We start from the raw sequence: 14386 nt of genomic DNA on the forward strand, positions 1-14386 counted from the left end.
ACATTCATTCCCACCCCTCGAGTGAAAGCCAGAGTTTGTTCTTGATGGCGACAGGTCTGGTAAGTGGGAAGTTGACTACTTTTTTTCGAAGAAATAAAAGCTTCAAACAAATTTTTAACTCAATCTCGGTGTGATCCATGTCGTTGCAATTACAGCGAGGTGTTTTAGGGAGGTTGTCACGCCTTTATTTGACGTCGACCGACAGGTTGAGGTCGACAATGTTCTTTTTTTTTTTTCTCCTCTCTCGCTACGACGCTTGTTGTTTTGGCGATACCAAAGCCGCCCGACAACAGTTTTGTGCACTAAAAACAAAATCCTGTCGTGCGTAAAAGCTGGCGCGGTTCGCGTGAAAGGGTCCTTTGAGGACTTGCAGAGGTTTTGGTGTCATTCATTTTGAACGGGGCAGAGAGGTTGCGTCATGCCTCAACTTGTTGACATTCTTTTGTTTACAGTGTTAGAATCGAAAGCCTGTGTTGTTTGAGCTGAGGACTCCGCTGCCGATTTTGAGGAGAGGGGAAAGATTAAGCCTGGCCTTCAGGCCGGCTGGTCGGACCGCGTACTTTTGAAGCCTTTTTCGTTAACGACATGTTATCATCGTATCCGCGTTGGTGAAGTCGAAGCGGCGCTTTGTGAGAACGAGCAGCGACCTTTTATCGGCTGTCAGAACAACAATCACCGATCGGTTCTTCCTCTAACCTGGAATCAATTGGTGCTCACAGCGTTTTTAAAAACACATTTATATCGATTTTTCTTGCATTGCACGTCGCCAAAGAAACCATCAAATTTAAATAAACGTAAAATATTTGAACTTTTTACTGATATTCATACACGTTTTTTTGAAAACTTGGTGTTTTCCAGCTTCTATCCGCCACTTTTCAACACGGATATCTGCTATTTTTCACTTTGGCTGCGCAGTTATGAATGAATGAGTGCTGGTACGCATGCGCCAAATCCTCTTGAAGTTTATAAACAAGGCCTCCACGCAGCGAGTCACATGACGTGGTTTACTGTGTCGATTCAGAGACAAAGGATTCCCTAAAGACTGCCAACCTTTTCCATTATATTGACGCTATAACATGAAATGACGACATGTTCAGGGTATTTTTTATTTACTGCGGTCAGAAATCTTTGGCACCTTATATGTGTATTATATGAATTCTGTTTTAATTCCATGGATCTTTCCAGTGTCCCAATGAAACCATATTACTATATATATATATAAAAAAAAGAATCCATGTACCACTATATTACTTATGTATGAAATTACAAAGACACCATTTTTTTTCAGTAATTTCATAACTCTAAACAAAATGTAATTGTAAACAGACGTCAGCAGCAGTTTAACTTTGACTGTGAGAGCTCTAATTTTGTCTTCTTTTTTTTTTGTGCCAAAAACCAGCTGATGTGTCAGATTATGATGATGGAAGCTAAGTAAGCTGAACTGTAGCCTGTTTTTATATATATATAAAAAAAAGAGGAACCAGCAGAACATTGTGAGAATGGACGAGTCCTTTGATCCGCTCAAGTGTAACGAGGACCTGCCTTCACCTGGGTGCCACATGGATTATGGTAAAATGTTAAACCAGCAGCATTTACTGGTAATCAAATTGGGCTTTAGCACAATATTTAGCATGAAAACAACTGTGATATCTACGCAGATGACATGCCAGAGCTGCAGGAGGTGGAGGAGGACCAGAGGTCTCCAGGGTTGTTTCAGGTCGGAGCGGTGTCTCATCAGGAGCTCAGCTGCTCCCCGAGCACCAACTGGCTCACTGAGTTGGCCAACATTGCCACCAGTCCTCAGAGCCCTCTGCTGAAGGACACCCCACACAAGAGGTTTGTACAAATACTTAGTAACTCGAAAATCAGCAACGTTGAATAAATATTAAGATAATATGAGATAAACAAGGACAAATGGACACATATTGTAACATAAGTCAATACCAGTACACCTGGGGGGATTTCACAAAGCAGGATTGGCAAGTTAGCGATACAATTTCGAAAACGTGTTTGCAAAATATCCCCAGAAATTGTGTTGATTTTTTTTTTTTTTTTTTAGCAGTTTTTGACTAAAAAAAAGCTCATTATGTTTACGTCATTATAACCAGGAATTTGTTAAATCAGTTTCACGTAATCCTGGGTGAGCAATCCTTTCACAGGTGTACATTGATCTGGGTAAAATATCACTTTTAAAATATACAATATGACCAATACATGTATTCACAATAATGTTCATGTTTGACAAATGTATCACCACTGTTACTAAGTAACAATTGACTTAAATTGATTTAAAATGTATTTTCAGGTCGTCTCCAGTTCACATCTTTGGCAACAGTAATAGTTTACATTCCTACGCCCGGCCCCCATTAGCCAGTAGCGCACCCAACCCGTCCAGAGGCCACCTCAGGGAGCGCAGGCGTGTCAGGGTAACCTTTCACTTCCAACCTCTGAAAAACTAAAAAATCATCCACTGCTGTAGGCTCTGCGATGGTGTCCTAATAAATAATGTATAACATGCAGTCTGAAACTATTCACTTTACTGATGTCATTATAAGAGTCTTCCTTATTATCTACAACAGGCCAGCAGTGAATCTGAGTCTGGGGTTTTCTCAATGTCCTCTTCGTTTTCTGATGACGAAGACATGGCCTGGTCTCACTCCTGGCCCTCTACAGCCTGGCATTGCTTCCTAAAAGGTGCATGCATACACACTCGTATACATAGGCGTCCACCAGTGCTCGCATGCACACACCGACCTCACTTCACTCACACGTGTTAAAGTTAACCCTGAGGTTTTTGAGGAATTACTTGAAACAGCAGCCTTGGAATTATGTCTCACAGCATGAAGGCTCACAGCCTGGAGTAAACACGTACAGCTCTTTGGAAAACAGTGAAGTCACTCAGTAATGTTTAAACAGAAATACAAACTACACATTCTGTTTTAAATTGGATCACTTGAGAGCCACACATGTTTTTTTTTTTTTTTGCATGTGTAGGTCCGACTCTTTAATGATGAGTTTTGGATGTCAAAGCCACACTGATTGATTACCATTGTTTTGTTAACATTTTTTCCCAGCTGAGATAAGCAGGATTTACAAAGATTTGTAAAGAAATGCTCCCACTGGTGTTCAAACAGCAGTATTACATCCATTTTCTAGCACTCTCTCAGCAGCATTAACATACATCTGCTTATTCATCATGTTACATTGTTATGCTGATATTCAGGAACACGCCTGCGCTTCCATCGAGGTCCTAATGTGGAGTGGCAGGAGGCTGATGAACTCCGGGATTCAGATGATGACTCAGATGATGAAACCATGATGCCATCCTCATCCTTTCTCAAGGCAAGGCAAACAATAGTGACTTTAATATGTCTTAAAATAATGTAATTTATTAATTAACAATAATCTGACTAGATAAGGAAATTATTGTTGTTGTCTGTATGCTGTACATTAAAATTGCTTGGACGGACCACAAGATGGCTGACAGTGAAAGTACAGAAATCCAGGAACTGCATGCAAAAATGAGTCTTGATGGATAATTTGAATTGATGGTCTTATTAAATATGACAGAACCCAAGTTCTCAGCCAATCAGACACTTGCTTGTCGCCACACTATTTCCTCTCTGGTAGTGACTTTGCATTGCTCATCTAAATAATGAATTTGGTTTGCTGAATTCACAGAGATATGGTTCAGATGGACTGAAGTTGGTGAGCCACGAAGAGACGCTTTCTTTTGGTCAGGCAGCTCTTAAACTGACCTTTGACCCGGGCTCTCCGGATGAAGGTCTTCTAACAGCTGAATGCCGATTGGATCACCCATTTTTTGTCAAAAATAAAGGTATGATAACCTTTTTCCTTCCTGTTGAGCAGTATATGCCGCTGCAAGTCTTGTCAGTCTTTGCCAACTGAGGCTTCCACTGACAAATAATATTTGCTTAATGCAGACCATCTTGTTTTGTGTTCAAATAAGCATGTAATATACCATCTGTCTTTTTTAGGGTGGTCTTCATTTTATCCAAGCCTCACTGTGGTGCACCATGGGATCCCTTGCTATGAGATGCAGCTGGGAGATGTGTGCCTGCCACCAAACCACCCGGATGCCATTAACTGTGACGACTCAGTCGTCTTTGATACTTTCAGAAGGTACACTCTCAAATTAAGACTTCATGCTGAAGTACATAGTGACTTTTACACATAAATGAAAGTCCGTTACGTTCAAGCCTTTGCCAAATAAGTTCACAGTGTTGATCAAGCCTATCGGGTAAATGTCTCTGTATTTAGGGGATATATATTTTCTCTGTATGTAGGGGAGCAACAGTTGCGACAAGAGGAGTAGGCTGCAGCAGCTAACAGTACGGCAGGAAAACATAATAAGCACCCAAGAAATGTTTCTGGAGTGGATACTCCTGATAAAAAAAAGAACATTGGTGTTCAGAGGAAGAAGTAAGGCAAAAAAAAAAAAAGTAAACGTTGTTCTCGTTGGAGAGCGCTGAAAGAAGAGAAGGGCGGACACTGATGTGGCGTTGCTGCTCTCAGACAGGTTGGTGTGAGATATCCAGAGTAGGCTTTCACTGCCAGGGTCGACCAGGTCTGCACTTCTGTCTATTTGTGTGAACAACTGTTTTCCTCATGTGGATAACTGTCAGTCTGTAAACACATGGTTAAGCATTTAATCGGATTTGAAGTTTGATATTAACTATAGCCGTGTTTCCTTTTAGAAAATGCATAGATATAAACTTTATAGTGTTTAATAATTTCCTCAACAGCTTAATTTGGATTTAATGATGCTCCTATTCACAATGTAGCCCAATTTTCATGAAACTTGAGGCAGATATTCCTGTCTGTCTAGAAATGACATTAAACATCTAAACATTGCTGCTGTGTATTTTTTTTTTACCTCTCCTTTTGAGCAACTCATCTTTTTAATGTGACTATTGCTTTGCAGGGCAAACTTATACCACACAAGGAGAATCTAATCTTCCCCCTGTCTATAAATAAATTTGAATGAACCAAACATCACAGAAATAAGAACTTTTTTCATTCTTTATTTAAAATGTTCTTTGGAGCAAGAGAAATTAAATAGAAAAACGAGTTTATAGGTAACAATGTACTTACTTATGTAATACTTTTGGTAACAAGCAGCACATGTACAAACATGAGAAAAAAAGTAAATTACAGGGATAATTTGACAGATTAAATATATGCAATATTAACATGTCTCTCTTTTTCTTTCTGTCTCCTGCAGTTATGACTTCACCCCACTAGATTCCTCAGCAGTGTATGTTCTCAGCAGCATGGCTCGTCAGCGCAGGGCCTCCCTGTCCAGTGGGGGTGCTGTTAGTCCAGACTGTGATAAACTTGAGCGCTCCAGCTCGCCACAATCCTCCAGTAGCAAATCAAACAAGAGCCACAACTCGGGGACGGCCAGTGGTGCCACGCCTACAAAATGCAAGCGGCCAATGAATGCCTTCATGCTCTTCGCAAAGAAGTACAGAGTGGAGTACACTCAAATGTATCCCGGCAAGGACAACAGGTGAGCAACAGTCAATGTGATCCAGTTTACTTATGTGTTTCTTATTGGGGGTTTTTGTAAAGCAGAATTTAATTCTAATTCTGGTGTTTAATGTCTCTATCAGTGTCACATTTTATTTTTTATTAGCCATGTGTTTAACACAATCCCCCTCCACCGGGCCTTGATAGGGGTTGTGATGTCATTCTTCCGATGTAAATAAATATGAAGCGGAGAGTTGCCAAACTGTAAACAAACTATGAGAGCAATGTTACAGCGAGTAGTCGAGTTATATGATTTTCCATGTACTCTTCTTTTCAAGATATAATGTTCCAGGACATTTTCCCATAAAGCTGATGACATGCAGCTGATGTGTGTCAGATGGGTATAAGGACCTCACATTCCTCTCTGTGGATGTCTCCCTTAAACTACACAGTACTGTGCAAAGATTCTCGGCACTGTAGAGGTTTAAGTTCTGACCCTGCACGCAGGATAATCAGGAAGGTGTCTGATCGGTCCCAAATGTATTCTGCAGCATGACGACAATCTCAAATATACAAGTATAAAGAACTAAAGTATATTTAGTGACGATTAGAACAAGTTGGTATGACAGAGGACAGCGAGACAGACTAAATCCAAAGAGAAACTGTAGCAGGTACTTCAAGATGCTTGAAATAATTTACCTGCCAAGTATCTTAAAAACCGAGCATAAGAGTAGCAGAGAGAACTGGTGGTGATTTAAGGCAGTGTTTTTGTTAAAGTCTGTTTTGTGCACTTAGGGCTGTATTTATACTTTGCAAAGCTAATGTGAGGCAGCACAAAAATGTAACATGTTAGAGATATGCCATCAACAGAGATTTCACGTGGGGCCTTTCAGACTGTGACTGGCTGTTTGTGTTTTGAACAACATGTTTCTGACTCCAGTTTGTTGAGAGTGAATTTAACATTCAGGAAGTTAAGGATAACAACCTGCAGTACTCCTCATCTAACAAAGTGATTACACTGCAAAGCTTCTGCCGACAGCGATCATCACTATAATAATGAGTAAACATTAGCACAGCCATTGTCATTTTCAGTAACGAGACACTGCGAAATAATTTTAGGAGTTAGTTTTTTAGTCCATACAAAGTGCCATAATATTGCAGAAACACACCGCAAGGGTCGACTGTCTCAATGATACGACCAATCTCCACCAATCCAACGCCTCGATGACTCACAGGATGCTACGCTAATGCTACCATAATATGACGACCCACATTGCTCAAGCATGCAAGTAACACACTACCTTGTACAAAGCCTCAGCAACTAGGTGAGAGTGTGCAACTAGAGATGGAACTCCAGTGCTATTTATTTGTGTGTAGTTCAATGTCGACCTGCATCACAAAGTAAATGACAGAATATAAGGACAGTTACTGTGGGGAAATAAAGTAACGTGTTCAGTACTGGCGGAGGCTTAACCCATCCCATCAACTATAAATCAGCTTTGGTACCTTTTAAAATGATACGCAGTGCTGGATGTTAATCTGTTGCTCTGTAATTATAGGACAACTGTTGACTGTAGGGAAAATGTAAATTCCCCTTTCTTATGAGTCACATTGACTGTTGTATTACGAGGGCCAGTGTAGTAGCCTGATCTTTAAAAACGCAACACAATGCTGAAGTTAGTCTCTGATTTACAGCTCTTAGGTCAGCGGCTGAGGGAGACTTGAATGACAAACTATACAAAGTAAATGACAGAATATAAGGACAGTTACTGTGGGGAAATAAAGTAACGTGTTCAGTACTGGCGGAGGCAAGCAAACAATTTTTCATTCACTTACTATTGTAAAAAGGTTTTTAAGACAGTGTAGTGTGTCAAAAACAAATAGTGGTGAAATGCAAACAACCTACAACAGCAGACTACCTATATTGACAATACATGGTGAACTATGTTCATCCACGACTATATTCAGCGGTCATGCCATAACAAATATTATGAAAGTTAAACCTTAATTGAAATTAGAAAATATTTTCACACGCATGCAAACACACAGACATGTCTAACCAGGCTCCCATTCATTGAACTCCAACTCTCAATAACCTGACATGATTCAGGGTACATTCAACCATTCGAACTTCATCTGGTTTCCCAAACACAGCTGTGATTTCAGATGCCGGCCGTCGCAGAGATCTGACAGTTTTCTTTCAGCAAAAGAGAAAGACGAGAGTGCCAAAATAATTTTCCAGGGTATCTTACCATGTCCCTCAGTTTTCATGTGTTTTTCAGGACTGGAATCTACCAAGTTCCCTGATACAGAATGACTGGAAAAGCGTGGATTAACCCACTATAAAAACTAAGAGGCACTCTTTGTGTTCGATGGAATAAAGTAGATCAGGCTGGAGCTGTCAGGCCCAGAGCTACATATTAAAAGTCCATGACATTATACAGCATGTGCAGCTTTGTAGTATCACACAAAGAGAATTCATCATGAGCCTCTGAAACCCCAAGGGTGAGGATAAAGTAACACTGGAACTTGGAAAAAGAAACTGTGCATGGGGACTCTTTGGGTCATGCTGTCAGTTGTGCAATTAGATCATTAAGAATATTTGTAAAGAAGTGATTCTGAAATTGGGCATGAACAGTAATAATGCCTGAATCAACTGTGAACTAGTGGTCAAAGAACCTGAAGGACTAATGCTTTTAACAAACACTATTTAAGAGCCCGAGATCAATGCACTTATTTCAAACAAGCCCTAGATCACTTTATCTCCCAGAAGATAGAAGACAGTGAATGTTGTTTTTATGATGCTATTTTTCTTTCAGTTTGCTTGCCAACATAAGTAGTTTCATTGCAGGAGTAACACCAGTACAACAGTCTGTAAAACCTTTCGTGCAATTTCATTTTCCTGGTATATTACATCCTGAATGTTGTTTTTTACTTCTTCATTTGGAACTAGGACCTGTTCATGTTCCCTGAACAACAAAGGAAATAGATGAAATGATTAAGGAAAACAAAGAGATTTTATCAAGTAAAAAAAAATAATCTGAAAAACAGTCTCGCTCTGTCTCTAACCTTTCGCTCCAGGGCCATTAGTGTCATCCTGGGTGACAAGTGGAAGAAGATGAAGAGTGAGGAGAGGAGGATGTACACCATGGAGGCCAAGGCTCTGGCTGAGGAGCAGAAAAGACTCAATCCAGACTGCTGGAAACGTAAAAGAACCAACTCGGTAAGGACCAAAGTCACTGAACATTAACATCCAGTAGCTTTTAAAAAAGAAAAAAAAGACTTTCAACATTGACATTGAATGTTATGGTTTACCCTTACATACCTGCAACTCCTGTTGTCTTTCGCAGGGTTCCCAGCAGACCTAGATAATCCCCCAGAATCCCCAGATGCTGGTGTTTTAGCATGGAGAGGTGCTGGACAGAGTCTGACCGACCGCTTGATGCCTCTTTGCTCTCCTGTATTCTTGATACTCAACTGTGATGCTGAATTCACTTGCTTTTTGTAACCTTGAAACATTATAGTGACAAACCAGAATTATTATATACAAACCATGTAATCTAGTCACTAACAGTGCATATATTTTCTTATATCTTTAATGTCAAAGATGTCTTATTCCCCTGAAATAGAAGTAAATCCTCTCAACTATTTCAGGCCATTGCATATCCAGTGGTGGAGAAACAAAGTGGAGAGCCTGTGGTGCTATGCTTTCGCGTAGAAAAAGCAGCAAACAAGTGTCTATTTGCAACTGTAAAAAAAGGGGAATTTCAGATAACATATTTCACGACTGTTCAAACTGATAGTTGTAGCAGTCAATGTGTTGCACAGGTCGGTAACCCTTTCATACATTTTGTATTACAGTATATATTCTGCCGCTGAGCTATGGCCAACAGTTTGTGATATTGCCCTGCCAAGTCTTTTAAGTTGTTTATACCCAACCACTTGGCCATGTGATAGGACGGCTTTCAGCATGTGGTGGTGGGTTTACATTCAGTCACAAAGCACTTCAAGTGTTTATTTCTTCTGCACTTTATATAAATATGTAATCTAATCCTATACAGCCATTGTATACCGGTAGAAACCGTTTGTATAATACAGCTTGTATCTTGACAGTTAGCCATTTTGACACAATCATGGCCCAACAGCCATGCTCGGCTTTCAGGTTGCTATTGAATTTCAAGTGCTTTGTTCATAATGTACAGGTTTCACAGCCCCAACAACCTCTTGCACAAAATATCCTTGTATCATATTATAAATAATTTTTTAAACTTCTCATGCAAATGTTTGGTTCTTTTACTAAATCTGTAATCCAAGTAAGTGTATGATAGACATTGTGGTTGACACGTTAACGTGTCTTTATCCTGTTCTGTCCCATGCTTTGAATAATTATCAGTTTCACACATGAGCAAGTGCGTGTCTTTAAATGATACGGCGAACCAGGAACGTTTGATCTCCAGCTTTAAGAGCTCTCGATAGCCACTGATCTTGATGTCGAACCTGTAAAGTCCGATGTTTCCAGGTAACAACACAGTTAAAGTGCGTTTTATCCTTCTGTTTCTCTGCTGGTCTGCGGCATCAAAACCATTATGCACAGAGGCTAACAAAGCCTTTTAAAGTAGCAATTTTACAGAGGTAGGATTATTCCCTCTTGGCCTAAATGATGCGCTAAAGGTTTTGAATTGAATCTTATTCTCAGTGGAACCTGGCCCCTTCCCCTTGATATGAAAAATGGATCTCAAAGGAAATGAAAATGAAAGAACACGTTGTCATAAGCTTTTAACTGGAGATGGCATGTCCAAAGCGATTTTCACATAACATGTGGAGATGTAGGTAAATGTGCAGGATTTGCTTCAGGTCCATGCAGAGTGATGATGCATCCACAGGTTTAAAGAAATCACAACTAAATTTGATGATATAACAATTATTTTACGATGTAATGTAGATTGTTAGAGCCAGAGGGCGCTATCATTCCAGTTTTATTCAGTGAGATGACAAACATCTCACATCTCAACGGTCTCTCAAAGGTAAAAGATAATAGGATTATAATAAAAACATAAAGATAGAATTGATAATGCAGCATTTGTGTTTAAAAAAAAAACTTGTATAAAAAAATAGCAGAAATCGGTTGGCCTTTCATCTCAGTAAATGAGGAAAAAAGGAAGATCCTCCAAATGATGAAATAGACACTTAGAAGGTTTTACTTTCATGTTGATGAAAACCTTTTGGCTGCTGGTAGAAAATCCTCAGTGTGAAAGGATGGGAGTTACAGCGTTGCATGCGTCATAAAATAATAATGATCAACACCCTGCAAGCCTTTCAGGAGTAGTGCTCCTGGCTTAACACTATTGTAAAGATTAATGGAGAATTAAAAGTTGTCACCTTTGTGTAAATTAAAACAATGTGTCACTGCTGTAAGACAGGATCTCACAAAATGGAAGCACAGTTGTCTTATTTATGAACATTATAGTGTGGACACCCTGAGGAAATGACCGACCCCCCAGCAAAAAACCCCCCAAAAAAACACACCAGTTGTGTCTGATTGGCTGCTGGTCCAATGTTTAATAGAGGATTAAAAACAATCTTACCAAGATGCTTCCTCAGCCAACAGCACCAGAGAACATATAAAGATATCAAGACTGCATGAAGCAGTGATTAATATAAGCTGCAGCAAGTTCGATTTGGAAGTTATTGAAGCCATTTTTTCAGCAAGTCATCCAGAAGAAGCTTATTTTTAGATGAAGGTTTTGCATTTATGCATAAGGACCTTTGACAGGAACAATAAAGAAGGAATTAATACTAAAATGAACAACTTGAATGGAGAAACTAAGAGGGGGATCATCACTGCTGGTTTCCTCCTAAATAAGAAGCTGCACCTTAATCAAGGCTTTCTAATTAGGGGCAATTAGCTTTGGTAATTCACTGGGAGAAGGCAGACTGTGCTTTTGTCAGAGCACAGTGTTTGTGTCTGGCGGTAATATCTAAATTGCTTTTTCTTATGGATACATGATTGTCTTTATTTCGTTACCTGTGCCTGTCTTGATTTTATCAGCACCCTTTCAATCAAATGTAGCACGCCGATTTGGCACTGGTCTCAGATCACGGTGCAAGATACTGTGACGATTTAAAAAGAACAACAACAACAAGCTGACACCATGATTGTCGGTAGAGAAGATAAGTGGAGCTCACGTTTGCCATGACATTTGAAGAGAGTCGTGGACATCTGACGGCTCACTGTGCTGTCAGTAGTCACAGGGAGGAAATATGTGAAGACAAAAGCCCTCATTTAAGGCGATCTTATACCACTTATGTCCTAACAGTCCACATGTCCCGATGCGTTTGGTGTTTGAATTCCGTGGTGGCTCATTTGCAGAAAATATACTTGTGTGTGTTCATAGTCAATAATTTTGATAGTTGGTTTTAAATCGCAACGCTATCACAAGCCCCAGAATCACTCCAAGGCCTTGAGGAACAGCTCCTGATTGATCAGTGAGAATGGAGATGGGTTTATGCCCAATAAATTAAAAGGTAGTTTGGAGGATGAAACCTCCCTTTTTTTCCCCAAGTTATTTAAAGACTGAAGGAGAGCTTGTTTATTTTAGCGATCAAAAGTCTTGTGTGGCTGACATGGTTTCTTTTCCTTTATTGCAGATTACATTTTTTCCCCCCTCTTATGACCTAAAGTACATTATAACTTAAACCCTAATTCTGCTGAACAGTAAGATTTTTTTCAGCTCTGCTGCAATATTATGGACAGCTCGGCACTTAACCTAAAAAAATATCTGTCAATGCTTTACTTTTGTTCCACCTGTTAGGAGACCAGCAAAGAACAGTGAATGTTATCTTGTCACTTTCGATCAGTCGAGTAGAAACCGAGCCACCCAGTGATTTAAAATCGACTGCAGGAAGAGAAAGGTGTAAATCCTTCCCATCACAGCTGTGTGCGAAGGACCAACACCTATCATAACAAAATCTCTGCTCACTCAGGTTAACCTGCATTCAGGTGGGAGCTGTTGATGCATTGGCAGGATGTTGGTGGAAATCTTTCTGATGGCACACAGATGAAGCTGAAGAAAAGATTCTGATGCAGAGAGGAAAAAACATTCAAGCACACAAGTCACCTATTTTTCACCTTACCACTGGACATTTTTCAACACACACATACGGCTTGTTCCTTCCTTTAAAGCCATATTATAAAAGAATTAGTATTTTATTTGCGACTGGGTGCCCCTACGGGTTCAGGGTGCACTTCACTTTTACACCTCTGTTGTAAATCCAAATCTGCCTTGATGTCCACACAGAGAATACAGAGATAGCTTCTTCTAATAGCTGGCTAAAAGCCCATCGCTGCTGGTGTGTGACGAAGTGTCATAAACCATTACACACTCCTCATGGGAGATCATAGCCGCTCAAGGGTCCCATTCTCCCCATTACAAGTAAGTGTATCATCAGGCTCATTTAGAAGCAGTTGTTTTTGGGTAAAGTAGTTGCATAATGTCGCTTGAAAGAAGCCAGTTTGTCAGAGATTTGAAACTTGTAACTTGATTGATGATTTGCACATCACAGTGAATATAAATAAATTATAAATGAGTTTGGTCGAAATTTCTTTTTTTTTTCAGCCCTCATGCAGTTGAAAGAACAAACTAATTTAAAAGGCGATCACTAATTTCAATGATGAGGCTGTGGATCAGAAAACTCAGCAAACATGGATATCATGAAAAGGTTCATGCGAGTTGGACATGCCCACGCATTAAAAAAAAGGTGCAACTAGTTTTACCTCCTTATGTTTACTTGCACAGGTTACAGCCCAACCTGGATGTTTGACACTGATATCAATACATATTAGAAGTTTAAACTGGTCAGTGCTCTGTATGATGGAGACACTGTGATCTCAAACATATCTTTAGTGTGTCTATATGTGAAATTCTTGTAGATAGATGCACAGATACAGATATAACTTCAGAGAGGTAATTGTGGCCACTATGTGAGTCCTCGCTCTAGTAGAGATGGTGAGATATAATTCGCAAAATATAGAAAACACGTGTAAATGCAGAGTAATATCAGCATTAATTGTGATTGAGTGATTAAAAACTATACATAAATTCAGGTCAACCGTGCACTCAAGGAATTCTATGGACAAGCAAGCATGATGGTACTCAAAGACACCGTATTCTGCTCCTCTTTTGTCTTCTTCTTTCTCCAACTATATTCTTTAACCTGTCACACTACCGTTCTTCTTTTGTCCTTTTGTACTGCCCACATCGCTGCCTGCCCATTGCTCTCTCCCTTGTGTTTCGCTGCTCTAATTGGATGGTGTGTGAACACTGTGAAAGGAAGGGAAATCATTCCATTTTCTTGGTCCACAGGTTCCAGGCTGGTGAGAACTGGATTGAATAAACTCCTGCTGATAGAATTTGCACTTTGACAGCTGAACAACAGAGCAGCCGAGAGGACAGAAATCACCTTAGAGTTAAACAAAGCTGTAGCAACTACTGCCTGTCGTACTAATCCAGACTAATGCTTGAAGTTTAGCTGCTGCCCTGGATTACATACAACCGTTGTTAATGTCAGTAACACAGGTCACTTTCTAAGTGACTGATTTTGTAGTCAACTGAATGTCACAACTGTGTGACATGACTTTTTAATACAAGATAAAGTAGAGCTGTTATAATTAGACAATAGGAAAGTCAATAGGAATTTAAGTTTACCAAACATTGGCATGACAGTATGTCAGCTAGACACATTCATATTCATCCTCTGAGGATCAAGAATGTATGTGACATCATTTTGTGCTGATCCAACCAGTAAATGGAGAGCTATTTCTAAGGATAAGTAAAAACTGTGACATGCTGGAGGCGTAGATTAAAATCAGAAAATCACAGAAGTAATTAAGATC

The 14386-nt window shown here is 39.8% G+C and overlaps 1 protein-coding gene across 1 annotated transcript; it reads left to right on the plus strand.

The window, feature by feature from the left end:
* Positions 1-18: 18 nt before the first annotated feature.
* hbp1 (HMG-box transcription factor 1) lies at positions 19-9765 on the plus strand. The gene is made up of 11 exons (XM_069162850.1): positions 19-59; positions 1400-1569; positions 1659-1836; positions 2306-2426; positions 2580-2694; positions 3224-3342; positions 3682-3838; positions 3999-4143; positions 5246-5533; positions 8575-8716; positions 8844-9765. The coding sequence occupies exons 2-11, from the start codon at positions 1500-1502 to the stop codon at positions 8859-8861; spliced, it is 1353 nt and encodes a 450-aa protein (XP_069018951.1). The 5' UTR covers positions 19-59; positions 1400-1499; the 3' UTR covers positions 8862-9765.
* Positions 9766-14386: the final 4621 nt, after the last annotated feature.

Source organism: Embiotoca jacksoni, unplaced genomic scaffold, assembly GCF_022577435.1.
Source record: "Embiotoca jacksoni isolate LCO1_2020_lvr unplaced genomic scaffold, fEmbJac1.0.p SCAF_3, whole genome shotgun sequence".
NCBI lineage: Eukaryota > Metazoa > Chordata > Actinopteri > Embiotocidae > Embiotoca > Embiotoca jacksoni.

Bases quoted from the DNA above. Each gene is read 5' to 3' on its own strand.
- hbp1 (XM_069162850.1), top strand. From the start codon at position 1,500: ATGGACGAGTCCTTTGATCCGCTCAAGTGTAACGAGGACCTGCCTTCA. The intron at 2,695-3,223 runs GTGCATGCATAC...GCTGATATTCAG, and splicing joins CTGGCATTGCTTCCTAAAAG to GAACACGCCTGCGCTTCCAT. The intron at 3,839-3,998 runs GTATGATAACCT...TGTCTTTTTTAG, and splicing joins ATTTTTTGTCAAAAATAAAG to GGTGGTCTTCATTTTATCCA.